At 47.1% G+C, this 28,000-nt stretch overlaps 1 protein-coding gene across 1 annotated transcript; it reads left to right on the top strand.

Moving 5' to 3' along the window:
- The first annotated feature begins 11,051 nt into the window (after nucleotides 1–11,051).
- Nucleotides 11,052–27,991, top strand: LOC144108222 (uncharacterized). Its single transcript, XM_077641501.1, has 8 exons — nucleotides 11,052–11,149; nucleotides 13,279–13,386; nucleotides 16,049–16,138; nucleotides 20,252–20,710; nucleotides 22,705–22,981; nucleotides 24,805–24,960; nucleotides 25,881–25,943; nucleotides 27,928–27,991. Exons 3-8 carry the CDS (start codon nucleotides 16,087–16,089, stop codon nucleotides 27,989–27,991), a joined length of 1,071 nt encoding a protein of 356 aa, XP_077497627.1. The 5' UTR covers nucleotides 11,052–11,149; nucleotides 13,279–13,386; nucleotides 16,049–16,086.
- Nucleotides 27,992–28,000: the final 9 nt, after the last annotated feature.

Here is a 28,000-nt window from a genome sequence, read left to right as displayed (position 1 = left end):
GAAAGATTCGCACGAAATACAGTGAGTCAACTGTTTCCTTCTTCATCCAAGTCGATGCTGTGGACATGCCAGGCTACCGTATCGACGGGCGTTTCTGCAAGCTCTGGGCCTTCGGAAAGCGGTTTTCTATGGACCACATCCTGGGCGGTTCTAAAGTGGCCCGTGGGTCACAGCAGCGACGCTAGCATTGCCGCCCCCCATATGAGACGGAGCTTTGCTCCACTTGACGAGGTCTATGCGCATCAAGTAGGCCCTGCAGTCAGGAGTCGGACCGCCTAGATTTTCGACAACTGAGCACAGCTTGGCCTGGAGGGCTGTATTCGGAGCTTCATTGGACCAAAAATCTGCGCAGAATCTCCTGCCAGTCACGCGCGTCGTCTGGAGACCAAGCGGTTTCAAGCAGTGTGCAAACTTTTTTGACTACATCCGGTACACTGTGCAGGCGTTCCACTTCATAACCACCTCCGAGTGCCCAGACGTCTTCCAAGGCGTTTACAAGCTAACATGTGTGATTGTTCGAGAATGACCTTGTACACCCTGTGCTCACGTAGACGTCCATCGCTTGTCAAGCGACCCCTAATGTCAGTGGTGAATCGAGAAGAGATGAGTGACCGGGATCAACTGGCCCCGTCGATGTAGATTGCGATTGGAAACCCGCCCCCGCTGCAGATGACTTTGCTTGGAACCGGGGATGCTGTATGGCACCGAACGTCAACCTGTTGTCTGCCTTGTGCGCCGTGCTTAGGGCGAAGAAGCTCCTCACGCAGCGGTGCACGAATGTTCTCCATTGGTTGGTGCAGTGCTGAGACTGAACCGTCCTTTAGACGTACCCGCATGACCGATCTTGTCAGTGTCGGAAGTCATCGATGTGGCCAACCAGTATGACACTGAACACTAGAGTTCATTTTTCCCGCGCATCACAGCAACGTACCTGCTTTTATGACCTCAAGGACGTCAGCTATTTCACGGCTTGACCGCGACGCTTGGTGGCGATACTCCTGACCATATTTTACTGTTGGAAACAGCTGCGCTTTTACCAATTCAAGAGTTTTAGTACACAGGCGCAGTCACTGTATACACTTCACTGAAAAATAAAATACCATCAGTCACTTTAATGCCCTGAATTTTAAAAAAATGTGGCTCTTTTGCAGGGCGTTCCGCATTGATATTTATCGGGCTTGTCGAAGCGCGTCTGGGGGCAGCTACGCTGTCTTTCGGCACATGTCGCAGAGATATTTGCTTGCGGTAATTTCATTTCATGCTTCTCTTGGCAGTATTACCTTTGCCGGCCATTTGTAGTCACATTCCGGCGCAAAACTATTTTATGTACTGCGTAGTCTTAATGAAGTCTCTAAACAGGAAATTACAAGATGCATTTCTGTTTTGTGGTAATCTCGTGCAAGGCCAATGCCCCCTAAATAGACAAGGCCTGATCATATCCTGTTCCCCACGCGGCTGACGTAACAGAGGTAGTCGGTGTCTGCGGTGGCGAGCGCGGGTGGTTTTCACGGCTTCAGTGGAAGCCAACGTGATGGCTTCCGCGGATGGTTCTCGTCTCTCGCGATTAAAACTACCTGGGCAGCTTTTGCACCGCGTCATGCGAAGCAAGAAGGCAGACCGTTGCTCTGACGAAGCGCTTCTCGGGGCTCAGTTTTATCGCCATATCGCGTGAGGCCCATCAAGACCATGTCCACTGGTTTCGGCATCGCTCATCCCTTTCGCCGAGAATTGTCTGGCCCTCACTTTTCCTCGGCATGCCGATAGAGACGGAACAGATGAAGAAGTGCGGAAATGCATTACACTGCTCTATTACACTGTCGTGCAAATCATCCCGATGGCCTTAAAGCCAGTGTTTTCTGTTTACCGCGAGGCGTCCAACGCCGAGACAAGTGGCTTCGGGCTATTCCTTGCAAGGGATACGTATTATCGCAGTATTCAAAGGTAAACACCAATGCTGACAACTACTAGCGCGCATGTCGCAAATTACGCCTATCTGCTTTTGTGAGCTGAACTTGCGCTTGCGAACGCCAGGTTTAGTTGAATACGAGAATGACATGCGGAGGAATGTGTACTAATTAGCTAAATTGGGACAATATGCAAGAAATATCCGTCACGCCAGGCATCATCCAAACAAACTCTTTGAGTACTGTGGATAATCAGTACAGTTTCAACTCGCGCTTGGTTCTCTTTTAAAATCCCTACAAAGTTTTGAGCTAAAGCTCACACAAGAAAAATGTGTCGCCCAATAACAAAAATATGGCACTGCAGTCAGAATGCATTGCTCAAGGCATGGCCTCAAAGGCCAGAATTTCACCAGAAAAATTGAACGTTAGTCAACACGGCCACACTAGGGCGCTAAAAATGATGTACAATGTAAAGCTGCTTTTTCGGCCACCTCAAAGTATGTTGGCAGCATACTATGAGAATTTCATTATGAAGTACTTGCCTGGAACTTGAAGTGTGTGTCGTCGCCAAAAAGATATGATGCACTGCGCCACATATTCCACTTGCTTTATGCGCTTTCATAATCACTCACTCACGCACACAAACACGCACACAGCACCGCTGGCGTCGGTTGGCGTGCAGTAGGCCTAATTCCAGATCGCTTCGTCGCTTGCTGTCATGAAGTGCGCGTCGTCATTTCCGAACAGGTAGCTCTTAAAGATGCACTGGGCACTTATTTCTCGACGACAGCAACAAGAGTTTCGGCAGACAAGTCTTTCCGAAATAAAAAAAGCACCGAATGAGAGCGTACGTGCACGAAACGACCCAGCCGGCAGCTACTGGCAAGCTGCAAGGCCTGTCATTCCCTAGCCGTGGCTTGATTTCCCCCGCGACTACTCTGTTTTCGTCACAAAAATAACGACCAGGCCTACTCTATCTAGAGGGCCTTGGCAAGGCACGCCATAAATGTGTGAGTCTTGGGGGCGGTTTCAGGGTTCAAAACACAACCCTGCTATTAGGTCAAGGATACGTTAATGAAAATTGAACCGTAGAGACGATAAGTGGGGCGGTGGAGGGACCGGAACTTAGCACAAGAAAACTGGCATTATTGCCGACGTCATTCTTGTGGACAGAACCGAAGAACACTGCGTGGCCTACAAAATGACGTCGGCAACAATGCCAGTTTTCTTGTGGACAGAACCGAAGAACACTGCGTGGCCAACGAAAAACGCAACACCAGCTGAATGGTAATGATGAATAATTTATTGAGTGCATAGCTTCACGCCCCACGAACTGCGAGGAGCTTGCTGCGCCGGGTGAACCGGCTTTCTTTGGTCCTCTAGGCTTGAGCTGAACAGCGCCGCCGGACCACTCGAGATTAAATGCCATGACTGCACTTGTGCCCACAGAGTCGATGTCACTCCAGTATTGGCAAAGAGCATGCAACAAGCTGGTCCGCTGAATATTGAATGCTGTGGCACGTAGCGATGAAGCGTGAAAGTGCGTTGACATATCTGCGCTCATTTCGCGCCTCAAAGATTATCAGATCGCATTTATCGTATTTTCGTGCACGATTCAATGAACAAGTCGCTGAAATATTAAAGGAAACCAGCAGTTTTCACAAAAAGAGCGGCTGTTTTTTCATCCCTTATTCAAGCTGAAACTGACCGTTCTATGTTATACGCCAAGAGGTAAACTATTTGGGAAAGGGGAAAAAGTGGGTTTGGAACACAAAATTATCGAGTAATCATCAACTATATGCTCAGACTTTGTTCGTTTCCATAGAGGAGGGCCCTGTACTGTACGACGACGTATAAACGGCATTAGTTGACGGCACAGTGGTGTGCTCTGTCGCTGCTTCCTTTTTGTACCCCCCCCCCCCCCCCCCCCTGTTCATCAAGAATATGTTTGAGCTTGCTGCTCCAGGAGGATAACTTATATTGCGAGCTACAGCTGTTAGAGCTTTTGATAACCGACAAATTTGTCAGAAATCTTATTCGTCATTCATGTACTGTGTATGCGGACCTAACAAATGCATTCGAACGGTTACTTAATAGATATAAACACTTCTGCGTTACGAGCCATTAGAAGCGACTTGTGAGTTTTTCTGGAGCTCTTCATTGCAGTTTCTGGACAGATTTTGACTACAGATAACTGAGCTTCTAACAAATGCATTAAAACAATTCTGGAGTCATTTAACATCCCAGGCATACCGCTACTTCATTGAGAGCTCCTTTCAGGGTTTCTTTTATTGAGGATGTGTAAATTTGCCGCACTTGGACATGCTCTCATCTGAACGTGAGAGTAAGCGCAAATAGCAATAAAGGCGTTCTGCGAATACACCGCATTGAAAAGAGAAGCAGGTGTGAACCGGAAATTAATTTGGAAGATCCCGATCACACCAGAATGGCTGCACTGGTTGTCCTCCTCTTCCATATGAATTTTTTTCATAGGAAATCCCACTGCCCCTACTTTTCCGAAAAAGAAAGTTCTGCCCTCCTCTACGGCACCTGTTTTTCTCTCTCACTCCCATCTTCCCTTCTTTCCTTACAGCGTGGTTGGGGTGTCTATTGAGAAGTGGGACAGTTACTGCGGAATTTCGTTTCCTCAGAAACCACTACTATCTGCTTTCAATAATTGATGACTAGGAAAGCGCTAATTCATCAACATGAAAGAACCGTGCAATGCCGAAAAAAAAACCCCAGGAGGTCTAGAGACTCAGGGAAGCAGGATGCACCTTACTTACGTGTTCGTTAGCAGTACCGGCACTGAAACCAGTGAACCCGTTACTGGCTTGTTGTTTCAGGTGCAGAAAGTGATATTCTCAATGCAGGTTTCTTGTTGCGTGGCGTCATCTCACCTTGCAAAGCGATACCTGAAATGCCCGTTTCCCCCTCAACTCCATGGGTGGCGCAGCATGTGCTATCAGCTTTTGTCAAGGTATCTTGGAGTCGTTCTGACATACGCAAGCGCAGTTGTAGACGGTTCAGCTTTATTTTTGCAAAAAAAAAAATGCCAATACAGAGTGAATATGCACTCACCGAGAAATATCTGACGGCTGCTAAAAGCGCTATCGCACAGCAAGTGACAGCAGTTAGTTGCAACCATTTGCATAGTAATACTGTCTTGGACACTTGTTTGCAGGGTAAGCCATTTTCTGTTCGACGTCATATGTCATAACGGAAAGAGTTTTTTCCTGTCACGAACGTTCGGAACAATCACATGATGGTCACGACTCACCAGTGTTTAAAGAGATTCAGTGACAGCTGCTTGGAGTGGCGGGCATAATATTAATTACATAGTTGTCATCTTCATTGCAGATTGCGCGTGACGTCAATATGCTGGAATTCATGACAACACTATGTTCTAACCTTTCAGCATAGTGCGTTGCAGTGACATCATACTTGACGTCACTGCGTGCTGGCCAACAAGCGCGGCTGGTCCGATAGTTGCTAGCCATTTCTTCTCACAGACATGTTTTCCGGAACACCAAGTAGCCGTAGTGCTTTATGCCAGAATGTAAATTCTATCCAGCACATTATGAAGAAATGCTGGTTAATTACTAGTATAGAACCAATTCCTAACACAACATCACAACGTGCGCTGACATCGTACAGCCCACGGGCGCCTTTTGCATTTCGCCTCCATCGAAACGTGGGCGCTGCGGTCGGGTTCGAAGCCGGGTACTCCGGCTCAACAGACGAGCGCCTTATCCACTGAGCCACCGCGGCGGGCTAATGTTTTCGTGTATTGTAGAATTTTATTTGGTCCGAGTACATACCCACGGAAGGCGACATTTTCTTATCAGCAGAACGTAATTTTATCACACGTTTTCTTTGACCGTAAAAAAAAAAAAAAATGTGGTTTGTTGTGCTTCCAACAGATGGCGTCACCAATCTACATGACGAGTATTTTGATCTTTATTTATTGAGATAGGGCGTGGCTTAGCCGACGCATACAAGCAAGCGGTACCTGTCATTGAATATAACTGTAATCTGTCTAGAATAAAGCAAGTTCGGCAGCCAGAATCAAGCGAATTCATCCTCCGCTCGCTCTAACCACTGCACCAAGTCCACCTCCTGGATGCCAAAGTTGCGTCTCTGCCTCACAATTTGGATGCTTGGGAGAGTAGTATCGGGGACTTACGTACACCTTCAGCGCACACTGATGCGGGAACCCCGGCCGTTCGCGCGCAAGTCCTAGCTGGAGGCGGCTCATCACTGCGCTGTGGTGGGCGTCGTAGGATTCATGTGAGCTTTCTCGTGCACCTCGGCGTTTCCACACCATTGTCATTGAAATGATCTAACGGACGCGCATCGAGGACCATTCTCATTAAAATGATGTAGCGGACGCGCATCGAAGACCATTCTCATTTAAAATTATGTAGCGGACGCGCATCGAAGACCATTCTCATTGAAAATGATGTAGCGGACGCGCTTCGAAGACCATTCTCATTGAAAATGATGTAGCGGACGCTCATCGAAGACCATTCTCATTGAAATGATGTAGCGGACGCGCATCGAAGACCATTCTCATTGAAAATGATGTAGCGGACGCGCATTGAACACCATTCTCATTGAAAATGATGCAGCGGATGCGCATCGAAGACAATTCTCATTGAAAATGATGTAGCGGAGGAGCATCTAAGGCAATTCTCATTGAAAATGATGTAGCGGAGGAGCATCGAAGACCATTCTGATTGAAAATGATGTAGCGGAGGCGCATCGAACACCATTCTCAACCCGCCGCGGTGGCTCAGTGGTTAGGGCGCTCGACTACTGATCCGGAGTTCCCGGGTTCGAACCCGACTGCGGCGGCTGCGTTTTTATAGAGGAAAAACGCTAAGGCGCCCGTGTGCTGTGCGATGTCAGTGCACGTTAAAGATCCCCAGGTGGTCGAAATTATTCCGGAGCCCTCCACTAATGCACCTCCTTCTTCCCTTCTTCTTTCACTCCCTCCCTTGTCCCTTCCCTTACGGCGCGGTTCAGTTGTCCAACGATATATGAGACAGATACTGCGCCATTTCCTTTCCCCAAAAACCAATTATTATATTAACACCATTCTCATTGAAAATGATGTAGCAGACGCGCATCTAAGACCATTCTCATTGAAAATGATGTTGCGGACGCGCATCGAAGGCCCTTTCCGCATGTTCACGCCGCTGTTCCAGGCGGCGCACAGCTTAGGCGGAGATCGAGACAATAGACGACTTCTAGCACGTAGCCGGCTTTCCTCAGAGCCTCCGGCGACTGCAGCGTGTTGTAGGCGGCAGCCGTCCACTGCGGTCATCATAGGGAGAGACTTTCGGGAACCCACCACCCTGTTGTTGCCAGGACACTTGGATTATCCCGCACTACCTGTTTCGTCGTCACCGTTGCCAACTTGTTTTTGTCCGCGTCGCTTCTGACGCGGCGTGATGTGATGCGCCACTGCCCTGCGATGGCAGGGGCTGGCACCGATGGGGCTTTTGAAAAGCCCAGGTTGCTCTTCGTGCGCAACCTTTCACGACAAATCATTAATTTAACTGACACCTGTCACGATGGTCAGCTTGCTCGCAATCCTGTGGGTAGGTTGTGATGACGCCAGAAGGTCATGCTACCTACGTTGCCCATCTAAGTTGCATATCCGGGCATTTTTCGCTCACAACGCCAACGCCAACAGTGACAACGACGCCAGCTTTTCTTCACAACGTTATCTCGTTAAAATTTTCATACCCTACTTCACAGCCATTGGAAAGGCATGTCGAATCTATTTGAGGTTACGCTAGTACTGCGACGATGAGCAGGCCGCTCAGCCCGCCAAGTCGAAGACATGCTCCACCGCAATGCACTAGGGAGCAACCGGAAAGTCGTAACTATTGGATTTTGGGGAAAAGAAATTGCGCAGTGACTATCTCACTTCTTGGTGGCCACCTGAACCACGCCTTGAGAGAAGGGAGGAAGGTGAGAGTGAAAGAGGAAAGAGAGAAAGATGTACTCTAGTGCAGTACTCCGCAGTAATTTCGACCGCCTGGGGATAGTTAATGTACACTGACATCACACAGCACATGGGCGCCTTTTGAGCTCAGGGAGAGCAGAATGAATGATTCGTTTGCGAGTAAACAGCAATGTTGTTTAGAGACGACTAGGCAAGCGCCAATAGTTTGTTTTCTCGCTGAAGTTCGTTTGCATGGAGTTCAAATCACCACGAATTCGAGAAAAGCGCCAGGCAAACGGGTTCCGCTCAGCCATTGGCACACACGAGCAGATGCCGCGCGCACTCGGCTTCGACTTTGCGAACAAGGCTCGCTTCAAGGAAAGCCTCGGGATTCATGAAGCGGACTCCGCCGCATGGCAGAAAATCAAACATTGCTCATGTCTGCATGAAGGTTGCCTGGGGCCATATTTTATAAGCTGTCAATTGACCGATAAGCTGTCTCTTTTCCTGCGTTTATTTTGCGTCCATTCGGTTCTGTGCTGCACGTTCCTGGGGCAACATCATCCTCCGCCTCTTCTTTTAGGCATGCATGCGCACGCAAGTGCGTTTCTCGCTCTTCATATTTTCCTCTTCTTCTGCTTCTGGTGCAATGTCCTCCTCCCCTTGACTGCAGTTGGCGATCCTCCGAGCATACCCGGACTTCCTTCCATTGGCTGCAGCTGGCATGTCGATACCCTGAGCTTACGCAAGCTTCAGGGAATGGGAATTGGCTGAAGCTAACGCGACGCTCCGCCGAACTTATACGATTTACTCCGAGGCCTGCAGGAATTACTTGAAGAAGAGTAGACAAAGCAGGACGGGCATGCGGCTCATTCATGAATACAAGAGCGCAAGACCCGAAATAGAACTTCAGATATGGGCACCGGGTCACGTGGGGTTCTATGCAAACCGCGTGGCTGGTGCCATCGCTCGAGGCCACACTTACCGAGCGGGGCTGAAGCGTGGCTGCCGAGCCTGCCCCCAAGCGGTACGGCGTAATACTAGAGCCTATAAAGCGCAGGAGGGAACGACACCGTTCGCCGTACCCTAAGCAGGCGCCAGCTTGAGGCCGACAGCTTTCCGTGCCTGTAATACTCGTGAAATTGATCCCACCACCTGCGAAGATAGGCGTCCACATTGCGAGGATAGGGCTACGCTATTCCACACAACGTGGGCCTGTCAACGTAAACCAGAAGTGCCTTCACACTTCAGTCCCACATTGGAGCAGTGGGAGGCGTCCTTGGCCAGCACGGTCTTGGAGAACCAGGTCACCTTTATAGACCATGCTTGGGCAGCGGCTCTCTCCGCGGGACCCTGGAATTGAAGAAGGAGGTACGGAGTGACCCACACTGCTCCTGTCGAGAATTCCTTCAGAATAAAGTTTTCCCATCTTCCACAACCCCACTAAGGACGGCTATTTTTATGGCGAGGTATCTCGTCCTAGCGCGCTCAAAGAATCAACACAAAAGCGGCGAAGAAGAAGAAGAAATAGTCAACCGACCGCCATGATTTTGCTGCTGGCTAGCATCGGAACGCTCCTGGCAGGGATCTTTGTGGGTCTGTACAGCCAACAATGGCCTTTCTTGCTGCTGGGAATCGGCTATGAGCGTGTCGAAGACGACGTCGTCGGACCCCCTCTTCTTACCGCCTACCGTGACCCGCGTAAGAATTCATTCATTTGAACCATCTGCACGGGAGTTGTCTAAAATCCCAAAGCAAAGGAGTGCCAGTGCGCGGACAATTTACTGCTACCGCCATATGGGGAACTTCACTAGATTCCTGAAGAATTGCAGATACACAGAGACCGCTCCTGCCAAGTGATATTCATTAGGTTAAGAATGGTATGACTTTCGTGTCATGTGATCCTAGCCTCGAAGGCCTGTAGAAAAGCCACCTTCTGAAAAACTCACTCGCTTCCACCCCCTGCCAGATCCTGCAGTGTGTAAAACGCTTACATGCATTTCACTTGCAGCGCAATGGGCTCCGCCCACCGTCGACCACGTCCGCGAAGCCACCGAGCGCATCGACCTGCACCGCTTTGTCAGCGTTGCCCAAGCTGTACAGGTGGTCCGTTCTACGCAGAACACCGTCCCTGTGGAGTATTTGACGATCATCGTGCCGCTACTGCTCAGCCTGCTCTTGACGAGGTGGGCACGCGCGGGCTAGCCTCCGAGAGGCGTGGCCCTGCGCAAGGTCCAAAGGCAGTGTGGAAACCTTAGCATGGTTTTTGCCAATATCCGGTAATTTTATTCGACATGGTTCGCTAACTCATCTATTGGAAGGATGGAAAGAAGAACGATGCAGAGTTGTTGGCGCTTTTCTCCAGCAAAGTAAAAACAAAGACGGTGTTTAACATATCTCTAACCACTTTAGAAAGCCTTTTGGAGCACTTTCTGTGAAAGTTATGTTGCCGTTAAAACAGCTCAAGAAGCATGAGTATTGTTTCGTTTGATTGTTAATTGCGCGTCTAGTAAATAATATGGAACTCGGAAGCCCCACTTATTACCCATGGCGAATATAGACAGTATAACTTGGTTTCAAGGAAACGTAAACAATCTTGCTGCGGCCATTTTGTAAAACGCTCGCCAGAATAATGGTCTGTATTTGTCAGTTTTAGAAGCGGTGTTCCGAAGTTAGGGAGCAGGTTGGCGAATTTGTTGTCGCAAAAATGCTTCGGTTAGAAAAACATGTCGCGTTCACCTATGATTCGATTGAAGGTGTCGGGCTCTTGTAACAAACCTTGCCTGTCTAATAGCTTGATCAGAAACTCTACTTCGAGGCCTCTCATATTTGACAATTGTGATGATCATAACCATCATCGCAGGCATCAGATAATTTGACGAGCATATGTTACTCGGTTCTTCCGGATTATGCACATCTACTGCAGTCGCCGAAAGAATGTGCTGACGCTGTACCTTTGTGCGTCTGGCGCACAGCTTGAAGATGCGCATCAGGAAAGCCGAGAACAATTGGAAAGCGTCGGAGATTGTCAGAAGTCGAAAAGGTGTTAATAAATCAAACGAAACATGTAAAGCTAAATATATTCCAAGACATGAATAAATGTTTCACATATTTACCATTTCAAAAGCTCATATTTCCCTCAAAACGAATGTCCAACCACGCAGATGGTGCAGTTACAAACGACGCCAGCCGTCATCTACCTCAGCGGTGGACTCCAGTGCATCCTGCCGAAGCAGCTCGACTCTGCAGCGCATTTTTCGAGTCGACGAGGTGAAAAGCCGACGAACCGGTAATGCTATCAGAGTTTCAGCGCAGCTGCGGCATACTAGCGAAGGCGCGGGTTTGGTGAACTTCAATTGCAGCCTTCCCGGGCAAAAATTTTGAGAATTGTAAAATTGTAAGGCAATGTTATGAAAATATTGAAGGCAATGGGACATTATTCTGATATGTCGCAAAAACCTTTCTTTTAATGTTTTTTTATCGATCGCATTGAAAAGTTCAGGCTGACATAGAAAACCGATGGGGAACGTTTTCGAGGGTAGCAAAAATGTGAATAGAAAGAAAGTATACAAGACTACAAGACTGCCGTCGGGTGATGTGCGGATATATTGATTGTTATAGTGAAGTCTTGCATTATATAAAAAATTGCCTTCATAAACGGTTTACTGCTCAAAATTACTTTTGTCCAGAATTGCTGGATATGACGCAAGGCAACGCCCGCTCTCATTAAAACGCCTGCAAGGTCAGCTGGTTTGGGCCAATCCAACCCTCTCCTATTGCATTTACCAATATAATTGGTTTTTGGGGAAAGGAAATGGCGCAGTGTCTGTCTCATATGTCGTTGGACACCTGAACCACGCCGTAAGGGAATGCCCTCCCATTCGTCAGTCTTCGTATATGCTCCACACGCACAGTGACAGGCAGAGAGGACAAAGCGGGATTTACACGAGGGAGATGTGTGGTGAGGGAGTTCGGTGAGGTCGCCTGTCAGCGGAAGTCCCTCCCGTTACCCGTGACTGAAGGGAGCGAACAGCCTGAACCCCACCGCTGCCGCTGGGTTCAGTAAGCGTATCGAACCTGTCGCTTTGTTGTAGCGGTCACGGGTAGACTCCTCGCAAAGGCAAGGAGCGTTTGCACCGGCTGAGCAAAAGCTCCCTGCATGCCCCCTGGAAACGTTGGTGACACAGCGCCAGCGCGCAAAGGAGTGAAGCTGTTGTGAGGTGTGCGCACTACTTTGGTAGAGGGGTGGACTTCTGCCCCGTACAAAGGCGGTTTCACATGCAGGCGACTGAGCGAATTCCGAGACAAGCAGCGCGGCTAAAGATTTTCAAATTGCTGGAGCCTCATTGCTCCGGCCACTCGAAACACGTTTTTGAGCTGCGGCGGCAAAAATCGGAAGAGCTTTAGCTTCTGTGTGAAACAGGCTTTAGGAGCAGGTCATCACTACTAGCCTGAGCACGTGAAATTGATGAATCAATTTTATTATTCTTTTACAGCGAAAGCTTTTATAGCTTTGGTTTAGCCACATAGCTCTCCATTCTACCGCGTAATAACGCGCCAACCGTAATGCTTTAATTACTTAGTGAATCACAGCACACCCCATTGGTCAGTCCCTGCGTGATAGCAGAGACACTGCGATTTCATTCTTTCCGGACGGAAACCTATCGCAGGCCGGCAACGGCTAGACCGACTCTCCTTCCAGTCGCAGACCAACAGAAATCGCAGGTCGTGAGTTGAAAATCGCAACATATGAGAGAGGCCTAATTCTAATGTATTTATACCCATCCGCATAGCAAAAAAAATAAAATATACAAATGATCGCATCCTAAACAGAAACAAACTCTGGTCGCCGCGATTAGAACACGGATCAAGTTAGAGCAGCTATCTAGAAGGCTGTCCAGTGCATCCTTTTTCTTTGCTGCAGAGTTACTTAAGCAGTAACTACAGTAGAAACGAGGAAGTATTGCTGTGTGGGGCTGGCATAGTGATAAGAATGTGATTGGTTTAATCGTTTTGGGATTCACATCCACGTACTTGACAAATTGCTATAAAGACAAAGTCTTACTGGTTGGATAGTGATTTCTGGCTCGCTTTATTTGCTTTGTTCAGAGCCGCCGAGAGTCATGGGAAGTAAACCATTTTTTTTAAGTTTTAAACTGAAGTACGCTTGTGTGTATGGGCTAATTTTTGTGTCTCTGCTTTCTGCACTGAGGTTTCCATATAGCAGAGCGCGATTCTATACGTCCATACCCTTTCCTGTGGGATTGCTGCTGACGTGACATATTACATCTGAAGTGACAGCTTCACTGTTGCAAATTAGTGCGGTATAAAGGCCCTAGCTTCGTATGAAAAAAAAAAAAGCTAAGCGGAGTACTCCAGCATCCCTATACATTTCTATCCCGCCGTTTTCTCTTCCAGGCGTCCATACGCTGCGCAGCTACGGAGTTGGTCGGCGACGCCGTTCTGGGAGGATCCCGAGTGCGGAGTTTCCGGCACTAGGGACATTTGGACCAGGAGGAAACGGAAGTATGGGCTTCAATCTCGGAATTCAAAACAGTTAATATGCGAGCTGCATAGGGGTTCACCTCGAACTCTTAAGGGCGTTGCGGTATTCCGAGCGCACTTATTTACACCACGGGGTTGCTTCAGTAGGTCTTCCCGCAGTACAATACACGTATTTAACAGTATGAAATTGAAAATTGGTTTTTGGGGAAAGGAAATGGCGCAGTATCTGTCTCACATCTTGGTGGACACTTGAACCACGCCGTAAGAGAAGGGATACTGGAGGGACTAAGAGAAGGAAAGGAAGAAAGAGGTGCCATAGTGGAGGGCTCCGGAATAATTTTGACCACCTGGGGAGCAGCTGATAATAATTAAATAATAATTGGTTAGGGGGAAAGGAAAGGGCGCTGTATCTGTCTCACATCTCGGCGGACGCCTGAACCGCGTCGTAAGAGAAGGGATAAAGGACGGACTAAGAGAAGGAAAAGAAGAAAGAGGTGCCGTAGTGGAGGGTTCCGGAATAATTTCGACCACCTGGGGATCTTTAATGTGCACTGATATCGCACAGCACACCGGCACCTTTGCGCTCCGCCTCCATCGAAACGGTGCCGCCGCGGTCGGGTACAGCGGGAAAATTGGGAAAGGTTGAGAAACGCTATTTCTCAGGCTTTTACGGCGCGTCTCGTGTTTTTCGCCCTGAGGAGGAAGCTTTAGATGGCAAAAAATAGTCAGGGAGAAGGGAGGGGGGGTCTTTTCACGCGTTAGGACTGTGCCTGACTGGCAGACACTTTCCCATCGTGCGCCCACCTATCACCACCACCAAAGTGACGAGGGCGTGGAAGTTCTAGCGCAGTTAAGATTTGGCGCTGAATTTTTTCATGTGGCGCCAGGTGGAGCTTAGAGTTTAGTGGCACTAAATTGTGCGAGTAGGGTATAGGAATTGTACCAATACGAATATGTAGAGCGCAGGGAATGAGAACACAAGAGATACTAATACACAGGAATAGCTGGAAGAATGGGACATGGAAGTGGCATAAGAAAAGGTATTCACGTTTTTTCCCCTCGACTCTTAGGCGTACAAAAGGCTGAATATCGCGGTGTGTTCACTCGAATAGAATGGCTACTACAGTCACGGTGACTGGAGCTAAGGTAAAGTGTATGTATATATAAGGCGCACGCAAGACGCCTGCAGAACGGTAGGTGCTTTAGTCGGGAAGCTCTAGAGCGTTAAATATTTTTAAAAATTTTTTGAACTATTAAATGCTTTTACTTCGTTCTTGGCAAACTCCGGTGAACATCGTCCAGGAACCGCGGCGAACCGGAGGGAGAACTTGAAGCGAGCTTTCCGAAATTTGCCGTACGAATGGCTACCAGCTTGGCGCACACTAAAGCAACACACGCGCTGGTAGCGAGAACGCGTAGTTCGGGCTTTTGAAGGTTCGGCTGTCAAGACGAAGATAGGTTGCCGCAGGAAGCATTGTAACGTTGTGTGTGCTGAGGGAAGTCCATCTCGTCATCGCTACTCTCCGCATCCCTTGCACGCGATAAGACACGGGTTTCCACCGCAAAGAACAGTGTTAGGGTGGCGAAAGAAAGCTGCCCGGGCACCGCGCCCTCCAGTGCCCTAGTGGCTGCGGTGATGTTATCGTTTTGTTCGGCAGCCGATGCCATTGACACGTGAGGGCGTGAGTGTCTGGATAGTTATGCGTACCAACAATGTTGCTGGCAGGAGTGAGTACTGACGTGTCGCATCCCATGGAGGAAGCAGATTTCAGTAAAGCAGCTCAATCTATAACCAATCCTTGACATTGCTACGCTGGTACTGTCAGACATTTCATGCTTACATATACTCCCGGCAACGAAAGAGATAACTGTCTTTTTATTACGAAAGCATTATATGTACCTTCAGCACGAAAGCCGCCGTCCGTTGCCGTCCATGGCATGGAATTTTTCACTGACGTCACTATGCTTTCGCATGACGTCAGCTGTAGACCATAAGTACCTAACATCTACATCAACGAAAAAGAAATTTTCTGCCGATGGTGCGGGGAATTGAACCAAGGACATTTAGATTTCGATGCGAGCACGCATAGGTCACACCGGTGGCCGAGCGGTTGAGCATCCGCCTCGCATGTGGGAGGTTCGGGGTTCGATCCCCAGTTACGACGGGTACGTGCTGGTGATACAATGGGTACAAGCTTTCGCCTGGTCTGGTGCTCGGCTTATTTGGGGTGAAATGCTTGGAAAATGGGTCTTTGACCCTACCTTGAGTAATCGAAAAATACGCTCTTTGGCCATAGATGCCCTTGCGCATAAAACATCCATAGTCATCACAATAAGGCGGTATTTTTTGGTGAGTAAAGTTTGGTGAACAAAGTAGTTTGTGCGTTTCCTTACGACTCAATGCTAATGAGTAAGTTTGTAATTAAAAAAAGTCTTTAATGAACCTCGCAACAAAGCTCGCAATAAGGTAGTGCTTTCGCATTCAAAGCACGCAAGCAATTCTTCATTTCTCTCGGTGATTTTTTTCTTGAGAGCAAAAGTGGAAGTGGACTATTTACAACATATACTTGGCCACATGTAAATTTTTGTTACCAAGGCATAACCACGAAGTTCAAGAACAGTTAGGATTTGGCACTGAATTTTTTCATGTGTTTGTGTTATTGTCCCTATTTTTTTACTGCAGGTACAGACGATTCCCCTTCGGTATCAGAGCAGCAACAAATGCGTCATTTGCCTCGTTTCTTGACGGCCAGCGAGGAACAGCTGTTTCCTGGTATGCAGTCAGCACTGCAACAATATCCTTTCGTGATGTTGTTGAAACAAAGGGGCCTCAGAGATTTGGGGCCATGGCCTCAAGAGTTGAAAGCAAACTACATAGTGGCGCGAGAAGTAGTATTTCTAGATGGCAATGTAACTTGGCCGAGGTTATTCTGGGTTGCGTTCACAGCTTTGTTTTTGCGAATAAGTTATCCAAAAAGTTATGTATGGTGCATTTTTGGTTAGAAGCTAGACCCGAAATGGGTTTCTTATATTGAGAAAAACATACTTAGCAGCGCTGATAGGAAGCTTACACTGGTCACAGTGTGATAGAATGAGGAAATCTTCGGTTCCACGTGTAGCCTACGTTGCTTATAAGAAACTTACCATGGAATGTTTTAAAGCATTATTACCACAAAAATATGGCATCAAGGCGCGCTATACTGTTATCGCACACGGAAAGGCCGGAATACATACGGACGCGGTTGAACGTTATGTACCTCAATCGGAAAATTTGCTGAAAACAGGTAGAAGTTATATCGAGAATCTATGGAAATGGTACGACTTTTTCTGTATTATTCATATTATGCTTACCGCTTCCACTTGTTCTGATCGCGGTGGTCAAAACGTTCTTGCGGTTAATTGAATTGCGGTTTATTGGAACCAGACTTCAGCTTTGAACTTTATTAAGGGTCTATGGGCAGCCTCTACAAAACTGGTAATATATGCTTCTTGATTTTGCTCACGCAATTACACAGCACTTATTGCGTGATTTGTTTAATCCAGTCTCATTACTCTTCTTCATGCAGCTGCGTTATTGAAGTGCAGTATTTGCTTTTCATTGGATAAAAAAATATATTCCTTCTTAGGATTTGCAATTTAAAACTTCGGTATTTAGTAGTTCTAGTTATGTTTACCATTCACTTAAAAGCACTTAATAGATTGATTTTATTTGTTGCTCCTTCTGTACCCATCCATTTGCCTTAATACAGCACCAGCTCTATTAGCCTAGTGCTCCCTGTTGTGTGTTGCCTACCGCGTCGTTGTCATCTTGTCCGCATATCCCACTGCGTAGCAAAAACTTACACAACTATGTACAATGTGTATAAAGCTGCCGGCTCGGGCAGGTCTATACAACGGCCACTCTAAAACACTGTCCGTACCGTCCGGCAAATGCTACCGAATTCATGCCAAAGACGCTATAGCCTACACCACGATGCAGAGTACACTTCCCATCAGTAATGAATCCGCCTAATCATTAACAGTTACTGCCGCCATTTGGGAATTATCAGTGGCAGCGGCAACATCATCTGTGTCGTAATCATTGTGTTTATCATTTTGCGAACGATCTGGCACTGACCAATCGTCATAACTTGAAGGCAAGCTACTATATTTTTTCTTTAGATTGTTACATTAGTTTTCAATATGTTTCCTTCCCGCTATATTCCCGTAAGAGTCTTTCAGTATGGCACATAAAAAAAATTAAGGAAATAAGCAATTACACAGTCGAGGATCATGCGGAAACATTTCAAGGAGCAGTGACGCTACGTTGCGTCCAACACATTAATACGAAAACTCAAGAGGTTGATGACGTCCGGTTGATGCAACGGTAATGCCGTAAACATGCACAGCCCAAGATTATAGGAACAGATAAAGAGTTTTGGCCATTAAAAAAAGGTTTGTGCGTTCAACCTGTAAATATTTCTGAGATTTTAGAGAAGTCCCATGGCCGATTAAGCAAACCTTTTAATTCAGCACTTCTGAGGAGGCGACCTGCGGGTAGTCTTATGGCCATGTTTATCCACGTGTGTAAGTGCGTGTGTATGGTTGGAATGAAAGTGAAAATTTGCTGCTGCTTTACGAATTGGCATGCCGAGGCTGCCGCCACCTTGTCCATCGGGAAGCTTGGATAGAAGAGAGAAAAGTGCGAAAAGCTCTGTGGAGGGAAAATGTCTTTCGCGTGTCATAGCCCGCGGAGCTAGCTGTAACAAGAACAGCCTGCTGGCTACGCAGCTGGTCATTTGGATAACTGGGCAAGAAACACCTAAAGCTTACGAAAAGGGCAGCCCATACATAGCAGAGAACGTAAATAAGACTGATTATTTTGTGATTGTTTAACTGAAACGGTGTACTTCTGCCTGCACTTTTGTAATAAGGCTGCAATAACTGTAAGAACAGTTATTATGGTTCTGTAATCCTGGCCCATAAACGGCTACATGTGGCTTGTTGTTACTAACGTTTCCAATATTTTCTTGCACGTTTTGGAAGATATGAAGTTTTCCTTACTCAATATCTAAATGGAACTGAATGAAGCATAATATCGATGTAGGTAGCCCAGCCAACGCATGTCCTCTTTACAAAATGTAATGTTGCCTTCGTACAAGCGGTGCAGAAGTAGTTGCGCTGCCGATCCATAGCAACAGGTAGCACTTGTGCCTGTGCTTGCTTTCACGAGACCTACTGCAGAAGAAGACACACCCTGCTTCTTTGAAATCCGTGCAATGAGTGCTTCCTCTGTTACACTCTAGTTACACTCTAACTTCACTCTAGTTACAGGCAACGCTTTATTGCTTGTGTATTTATTGCAAACCTTTAACCTATTATTACAATTAACACAAGCAAAGAAACATAGAGGGCATGGAATTCATAAGAAAGCGCTTGAATGAAAAAGCAGCCTTGATTGACAACGGTTTCCTGCTTGGTGCTTATATACTTGGGGGAAGTTACTTCCCAATAATATTAGTCCTTAATACATGGATTCTTTCCTACTTGCCTCGATTTGTCTAGACGCCTTCTCTTTCATGCTTGACAGTTTAAAGCAAGCTCAAAAAAGTGCACTCTTGGCCAAAAGTAGTTAGGACAGGTGGCTTTCTTTTGAGCCTCATAGTGTAGTGCTTGCCGTACCCGTAGCGACCACAAAGCATTCAACAATGAGTATGGTGTGTCAGGTTTGTGATAGGCTGGTGGTAAGGATACCACAATACTGATGAATAGTAAACCATGTATCATGAAGAGAACTGTCCGAGCGTGTCGCAATTCGTCGAGCTTCCAATACATTTCTATAAGCTACGTCTTGTGAAGTCAACGCTTAATGTAGAGCTCTCATGGCAACTTACCTTCACTTTTCATATCTTTCTACTCGCCGTCCTTTATTTGATTAGGTCAAACAAGTGTAGCTTTGGTCAAAAGCCTTCAGGACGCATGGCTTGCTTCTATGCCTTATGTGCACGTAATACGGTCTCTGCAAGTACTATATATACAAGGTATTGAATGGTTTACACGACGGTCTTTCACAGCTAACAGATATTAGACAGTTTTAGCAGAGCGTATTTGCGCCTCCGCTCCGCTCACGGTACCCGCTCAGCCTTACCGGAGCGTTGGATATAAAAATGCTTTTTAGCTAAGCGGATGCAGACAGGCGAACTGCACGGAAGAGCTCCCTGGTGACAAAAAGTGGAACCAGACAGTAAAAAAAAAAACATTTATTTTTCAGCCGCACCTCAAAGAAATATTTTTGCTCCTAAACATTTTATATGACGTGAAGTGAAAAACATACGTTGTTTTTGAACAGACGTTCGTTAATTTTGTTATTTCCGCGTACTTGCTCCCAAACGCAGGGGTTGTTGAATCGGTTTGCCGCAACCACCTCGCGCAAAAGGCACAAATCTTCATCTACGCGAGAACCTTTTTCGAGGTTTGCGGCTAGAGACGCCTGTGCGTTCTGCGGAGGCTGCGGCACATGCGGCAGAATCTGTTGAACCAGCCGCCATGTTGAACTAGCAAGCAAGCGCAAGACAAGAAGGCTTTGCGTCAGACACGCTCATCACGCCGTTCCCCGCTCCGCTCGCCCTGCATACGAGCGGAGCGAAAGTGCCGGTCAGCTCGCTCGCTCCCGCCTGAGCGTTTGGCGCATGCGCAGTAGCGCTCCCGCTTGCGGGATGAGCGGAGCGGAAGAGCAAATACGCTCTGCTAAAACTTTCTAGTTAGAGCTTGAGGTGTCCCATAAGGATTCAACCGCACGTATGAACAGAAAACTATGTGAGATGAAGATTCTTAACGAAGAGTTTCCAGATTCGGCGTGATTTCCAGTAATTTTTCTAACCTGTGCGTTTTGTAATCAATCTTATAGCACTGAGCGCTACCAGCGTTACAAGGCAAGATTCCAACGCAGCGGGGAGACTGAAACGTTGGCTTCGCGAAGTTGTTTGGCACAAGCTCTGCGGATATCACCCTGTCACGTGCAGAGGAGTTCGTGAAGGCTTCAGCGCCGCTGAAGATCACGATGGTACAGCTTGTGTCCAGAACTCAGCACCAGTTCCTCAGACGTCGCCGTACTACAGCCGGAGGAGGGACGACGCCCACATAGATGACGGTGCGACTGATGCCAGTGATGAAGTCTTCGAGACCTGCCTCATCGAAGAGATATACTGTCGCAAGAGCGATGCCAGTGAAGACGGCAAGGAAGAGACCGTAGTCGCTGCAGACTACGACGTTGACCCTGATGGGCCGCTGCCTGAGAGCCTGGACTGGCGGCCTCCGCACCGTTACCAGGACAATGGGGGACGACGATTCGGCGCAGCAGACTGGGGTGATGACTCACATTTAATTATGCACGTCTTTGGGCTTAGCTAGTGTGTTCTCTTGCATTAGAAAGGATTTGCGCTGTTCGATTAAACTGAAGAATTCGGTGGGATTTGGGAAACACGAATGCTTCAAATCTAATGCAGCTTCATGTCCTGCGTGCGTTTGCGCTCCTGTGCTCCGTGTTTGTGTTTATCTAACTCCCCATAAGTTCTTTGGTTTCTTGCAGCAGCGCAGTTGTTTCGTAATTCAAGAGCACTCTAATTATGCTGATTGGAATTATGCACACGCAGATGAGGTCATCTTGTGACAAATGTGAGGATAAAAATGTGACCTTTGAAACCGAAATCTTTTTAAGGGAAATTGGGGGTGGAAAACGGTGTCGCCTTTGGCGTTGTTTGTCGTTACCGGAAAAGTGCTGCGCATGGAGGCCAGTGGTATTTACAATTCCAGGACTCATGAACGTCTATTTTGATTCTGAAGCAAGTATAGAGGATTGTGAGGTAGAATTATTGAAGGCGATAATTCATTCTTCCTAAGTGTAGAAAAATGTTTTAAAATTTTGTCAATCGCTTGCGCCGAGTAGTTAAAACTATCCTATGAAACCAATAGCAAACGTTTCTGACGATAGCGATAACGTTGATAGTAAAAAGATGCAAGCCGGCCGAGAGGAGATCTGCGGAAATATGGATTGCTGTAGTGGAATCTTACTATATATGAAAAAAAAACAATGTTAATAAACAACTTCCCGATGAAAGATTAACAAGTCCTAAATTTGTAGGTGCGGGTATGCCTATGCAAAGCCTCCTATATTTTCTATGCCTGCGCAATTGCTCGGAAGCGGCCGTTGAAGCAAAATCAAGGCTATCAGCGCTTCTTGCGGGCTAACTTTGCAGAGGTCACGAGAGGGTTTCACTACGGGCCAATGGGCGCGTGCTGGTTGTTCGCACGAACTTCAATCTCTCTGCCGCGAGTGGTTCGTCTGCGATGCAAACGCCTCATTACGGCCGGCGTTAAAACTAGGCGCGTCGCGATGAACCTGCCTCTACGAGCGCCTCAACGTGGCGAGTGTCCCATTCATCGCCTCACGCGTACTTTTGCTGATCACCGATAAGCGGCGCTCGCAGCCTTGACGAAAATTGCGACGGGCGGCATCCTTTGATCCTGGCGCCGATGACCAGGCATGGAAAATATAGGAAGCAATGGCCTGAGCCTCCGCGAGTCATGTGTGCTTTCGAACGGGCCTTGTCAAGACTGCGCAATGTGAGGTCAGGTGGGCCAGGCTGCCATCCATACGATCACTAAGAGCCATTCGACATTAATGTCGGTTCATAAAGGGCTGAAGAGCTCAGGATGTACTGTCGGAGAAGCGTGCGACAGACATTATTTTTTTCCAGAGTATACAGTGATACTGGTTGTGTAATTTAATTCCCAGCCGTCGACTACGTCACATCAGAGCTCGTCATGTTGCTTCCGCACGTTAAAATTGATTAACAATGACAAAAACAACAACAAAATATAAACAAATTAACTAATAAAATCCAGGTACCCTGCTGTGTTTTTGAGGGTAAGCACAAGAATGAATGCTTTGCAGGAAAGGCGAATCATGTTCTCGGACGATTGCCTCCCAAAGACGCTGGGTTCCGAAGTGCACCATTTCGTGCTTAAATAAAACCTCTTCAGTTATTGCTGAAAAATTTGGTTTGTAGATTACAGAGTTGACCATCTGCTTGTTTTCTGTGTGTGTTCATGCGGGCTCGTGGAGCAGACACCGACAGGATTTGTTTTGATTCATAGTATATCGCCCGCCTAATAAGTTATGTCATTATTTCTTACATTTAGGCGGTAATTCCTCATTAACATTCGCTCATAGCCAGAAAGATGCTATCGAGTAATTGCCCACTCAATGAAGCTGCTCCGCGTTTCGGTGTTTCCTTAAATACACTGTACCATCTGCCATTAGACTCTAGTAGACAGGTGTGCCCCCGTACAATGCCGCAGATTTGACGGAGGTCAACAAAAGCCGCCTCTCGGAGGCGTCCCATTTGGCGTTTCCCGATTGCGAGCACACGTTGGACGAGGAGGTTTCGAGCGGCTGCTTTTTCGACCAGGACGGAGAGGACGCCTGGTTGGCCACCGTAGCCGCTCTAGCTCCGCGCTTCGCTTCGCCGGTGGAGCCGCCGCGAACGCTGCAGCAATCGCAGGACGTGTTCGACCAACTGTTTAACGCCTGCAGGCAGAGCGAGGCGGTTACGTTCTCCCAGATCCTCCAGCAACTGTGAGTGAGAAAGGAGGGTCGTCGTTTTTTGGCATACATAAAAACACACACATTCAGACGCAGAGTTGATACTGGCGGGGCTGAGTGGCGACAAATAAAGAGAAATGGATCTACACGGTTAAGAAACGAGCGAAATCGGAGAAAACGTTGTTTTAACGCGTTCGCGGCGTCGTGCGTCACCAATGATTCTCTACGCGTATCCCTGGTGTGGGGCACGAATACTGAGTGGAGCTATCCCTTACAAAAATTTCTTTAGACAGACTATAGACTGTCCATTGATGTCTGTCTATAGGCTCTCTATAGACAAACCCTTCATAACAGTCTATAGGCAATACAAATCCTATAGACAGCCTGTATACTGTCCACAGATTTATGGCCATACACTTTTATTTGACTTTTGTCTATAGTCTATAGATTATGAATAGAAAACTAGAAATACCTATTAGAAGGCAATAGAGTTAATAAGAAGTCTGTAGACTGTCTATAGACCTTTTTTGTAAGGGATGAAGACACGGCACAGCTCAGAGTTTTGAAAGAACCTGCGAAAAACACAGGTTGCAATTTCCAACAAATTGAGTTCTCCGGAGGCTCACTGATGGGTCAGACGCCTCACCCCTAAAAAATCCAAGGGTGGCCCACCGGTGGGCAAGAACGCACAGAGGTTAAAGCCTCGAAAATCGATGCCGCAATGAACGTGTTCAGATCATTGAGATAACCTGTTTGGTCAAGCGAATTCACAAGAAGTATCAAGAAGGAAGAATCGCATTGCAATCGCATTGCGTGATTAAGTCAGAAAACACACCAGAGACACAAGATCACTTTATTGCGAATTTTTTAGAGAACTCAGCTTACATCCCGGTATGAATGACTTAAGGGCTGAGGGTAACTACTTATTTCTTTCTTATTCCCGAAGCATGTGCTTGGGGAATTTTAGGCATGCTGGCATAAAGCTTTTGCTCGGTGCATTAAGATGTTGGCAAAAATAAGGAGTCTTAAACATGACTGCTTGTATCAAGTGCTCGTTTGCGAGCATACAAAGATGTCCGTTCAGTCGGGAAAAGCTCGCTTTGTGCATGTAGTGAAGATTAGGTTAGTAATCGCATTTTCTCCAATTAGTTTGGAGAAATAGCGTAAACCTTTTACGTGCACCAGCTGCAGGCTCGGGGTCGGTAACTTGTGTTACTGTTCTGCTGCTATGTAAGATGGGCCATTCGTGCTTTGTTCCACCATCTGCTGGAACCGAATCGTATATGCAAGCACAATTGCCATGAGCGAACGTTAAGCCGAATTGGCAGTGAGATCAATATTGTTTGCGCCTAGTAACTGTCCTCGCTGGCCGAAAACCTTGCCAGTCACTCGCCAGGCCACCAAAGCGGATCATGTCACTGGCTGGCGCCAGTGACGGACCACTGTTTTGGTCGAAATGCTTTTCTATCCCTTCTTCAGGTAGGCGAGCTATACTTTGGCACAAGGACGTTATAAAAAACAGGACAAGACAGGTACGTCTTCGATCCCTGTTTCCGATTCGATCCCCTTTTTTGCTGACACTAGCTGCCCTTTCCACAGTACTGTGAGCAAATTTGTAGCCTCTATATACACTCCAAAAGACGCATACGCCTATATGGAAGTACAAAGGAAGTAAGCTGATCTCTAGCGTACACCTCTTAATAAGATGGTGTGGGTTAGAGGACAGTTTATTCCCTTTTTACTCCTGTCTGTTTAGAGTGTATGCTGGAACCTTGCACATGTAGTGGTGTTTACTTCAGCCGAATTGTGGTTAGCACCAGGGGTGGATGTGTATTTCTCACGTGGCCGTTGCGCAGTGGCGCGGATAGCTGCGTGAAGCTGCTCGAGAGCGAACACGTCGACATCTTCCGAGTCTCCGGTATCCGGTGCGCGCCTATGGTGCTCAAAGTCTTCGATGGCAGCTACATCGCGAAACACGTCTCTGGTCTCTGCAACGAGATCAACATCAGCTGGTGAGTCTACGAGGTTGCCTGACTTCAGTGTCACTTTTTGTCAGCTATGCTAACAGTACAAACGGGAAGAATGGGACAGCGGAAAGCATTTAATATATTCACGTAGGAAATTCTCTGTATTGCTTATTTTTGTTGTTTATTTCATACTGGAAGCCACCCCCTCTGTACGGTTCAGACCTTGAATATCGCACAAACATATAAACTGCGCATTGACGCTGGTCCCTCATTTGTACAGCTGCCTTTCGTACTTCTTTTCGGTCACAAATTACAAATGTGACGAAGCAGTGGCAACTGGCTTCGGTTATGAAACCTTCTATTTTTGCTGTAAAGCTACTGGATCGTGCCGAAGCGATTGATGATTGGTATCTCAGAGAATTCTGATAAGTGTAGCACCTTACTTCTATGAATGCCCATTAAGCGACTGACTGCGCTAATTTCTTGAACCAGATGCTTTTTATTAGCTTCCGGCGGAGAAAAATGACTGCTAATAAAATAAAATGCAATTATGAATGACTATGCGCTGCAATCTGCTTGAAGCACACGAAAAGCTACCCTGGCGTGTTTACAATGGCAAGACTTTACCGTACGATGCGGTGCTTGTAGATATAATTACTTGATGGGTACAGAATAGAACAAATATAGTGAAGTTCTAAGCGAACAGGGCTTTCCTGCCGAAAGCGACCGACATATCTGACCTGCAGTCAGCGATCGTATATTGGCAGCAGCCCATTCTGCCAGCTGTGAGCCCAAAAATTAAACCACATAGATATTTACTTAAAGAAACGTTTTAGTAAGCTTTTAGTCGCGATCAGGCTTGTAAACAACAACGGCAAGGCTGCTGAAACGGTGCCGAATCTCTGTACGTGGCATCCTGCAACATGCGATTAAGCTGTCCTCGCTCTGTATCTTTATCTCCAAAGGTTTTTGAAGGCCCTGGCCAAAGGAGAAGAAAACCAAACAACGGGTTTTTCTCAGCTTCAAACGTAAGTTCACTGCATTAAGTCTTGGTAACAGGTTTACAGTATCCGAGGTTCAGCCCCTTAAGCGACACACTGACTATGAGGGGCGCGGTAGTGGAGGGCGCTGGATTCATTGAGACTAGAGGGACTTCTTGAAAGTTCGCTGACAACGCACAGCACTAGACCGCTTTTCATTTCGCCTTGATCGATATTCTTTCGCAACTGACGGGATTCTCCTCTGCCTTGGGATCACGAGTTGAGCGTCAAGAACCCTCAGCCAACACGGCGGGAAATAACGTACCCAGCGGATTTGTTTCTAGGCTATAGCTTGTGGATGCACTAAGTTTGTAACATTTGCCGCATGGGGAATTTCTGATGGATAAACGATGCTAGCATTGGCATATTAACTTGTAGGAGCTGAAAACATCCGCCTTCATCTTATGCCCTAAAATATAAAGCTTGTCAGTTAGGGCTCAGCCGTCAGGAATACGTCGTCTGGGGAGGGAGCGCTGTCAAAAACGTGTCACCTATCTTTATCTGAAACCAGGAACAACAAACGGGCATGGGCAGAGCATGCAATATGCGAAGAGTGTTACCGATGCTGCCTTAAGGTAACGGTGGATTCCAAGAGACGGAAAGCGTAGCAAGGGGCAGAAGCGCGTCAATGGGAGATTGAGATCAGAAAGCTCGCGGGAATATAGGTAGGTGGATCTGGTGCATGCACCAGAATAGATTAGATTTCACTTTGTGAGGCATTTGTCCTGGTGTGGATGAAATGAGGCTGCTGCTGATTATTATGATGCACATGTGAGCCAGGCAATGCCTGGGTGTAAGTGGCCGCAGTGGTGTGGAGAGTTGTGTCATAGATACCGCTGCCACCTCTATGCTTTCAGAGAGGGCAAAAAATCACTCGGTCTTGTATTTGTTCTTTACTTGTATTTGTCTTTACTGAACCAACTTGGCAGAGCGCACTGCATTTGGGAGAGGTATCCCGAGTTGCTGGAAAATGCCTGCGCCAACTACATAACCAGGCAGTGTTCTACGACCTCGAGACAAGGTAGGCACTCTGTTTAGTAAATTCACGTAGCCTTACATATGTAGTTGCAAAAGGAGCGAACCGTAACGGTGTTAAATAAAAAAAATTTTTTTCCGCAGAAAAAAGAAAATGTCGCTAAGCATGTCCTTAGCCGTTATGTGCTAGGTTTGTCCAAAGTACCCAGATTAGAGTCTGAGCACTATAGTCGAGCATTTACGACACCTATTAAGTTATGAGACTCGTCCGAACTTTCCGAAAATGTCTTGCTTCGGAAGTGTCGTAAGAGTGCCACTACAAGGCTCAACAGCACACCGTGTGTCCTGGTGACTTTCGATACACTTTGCATACGCTGACGGAGGGGTGCTGGCTCTTGAGAATGTGTTGCACCTTTGCGAAAATGACCAAATGGCCATTGTGAGCTCATAGGAATGTGAGGACGTAATCTCTGATGTGTCCATAGAACCAGTTCAGTCCTACAAATATTTAGGCGTAACATTTTCTAGTGATCTTTCCTGGAGTTTGCATGTCACTAACACAATATCATCAGCTAACAGAACGTTGGGATTCTTAAAACATCTACATCGCGCTCCTCAACATGTAAAGTTACTAGCACATAAATCGTTCGTTAGGCCAATGTTGGAATTCGCATCGCCAGTCTGGAATCCCGATCAAGCTTATCTAATTCTCTTGAGTCCGTGCAAAATCGCGCGGCAAGGTTTATTCACGCATCCTATGCTTATGACATTTGCGTTTCCGCCTTGAAAACGGCATCCGGTTTGGCGCCCTTATCACTCCGTCGTCGCATTTCCAGCTTATCTTTATTTCAAAAAATCTTCAATAGCTATATGCACACCACTCCTTATACTCTCCCTCCCCCAGCACGCATATCACTCCGCGCCAGTCATCATTGTAATGTGGCCCGTCCACTCTCCGGCACTGTCACCTTCGCCAATTATTTTTTCCCCTGCACAGCTGCAGACTGGAACGGCCTTCCAGGCGACATTGCCACCATCACCTGTTCATCCAAGTTCATTGAAAATGTAAA

The sequence above is a fragment of the Amblyomma americanum genome, chromosome 10, assembly GCF_052857255.1.
Source record: "Amblyomma americanum isolate KBUSLIRL-KWMA chromosome 10, ASM5285725v1, whole genome shotgun sequence".
NCBI lineage: Eukaryota > Metazoa > Arthropoda > Arachnida > Ixodida > Ixodidae > Amblyomma > Amblyomma americanum.
Note: the sequence above shows the minus strand (reverse complement) of the source record. Positions and strands in the feature narration are given on the sequence as shown.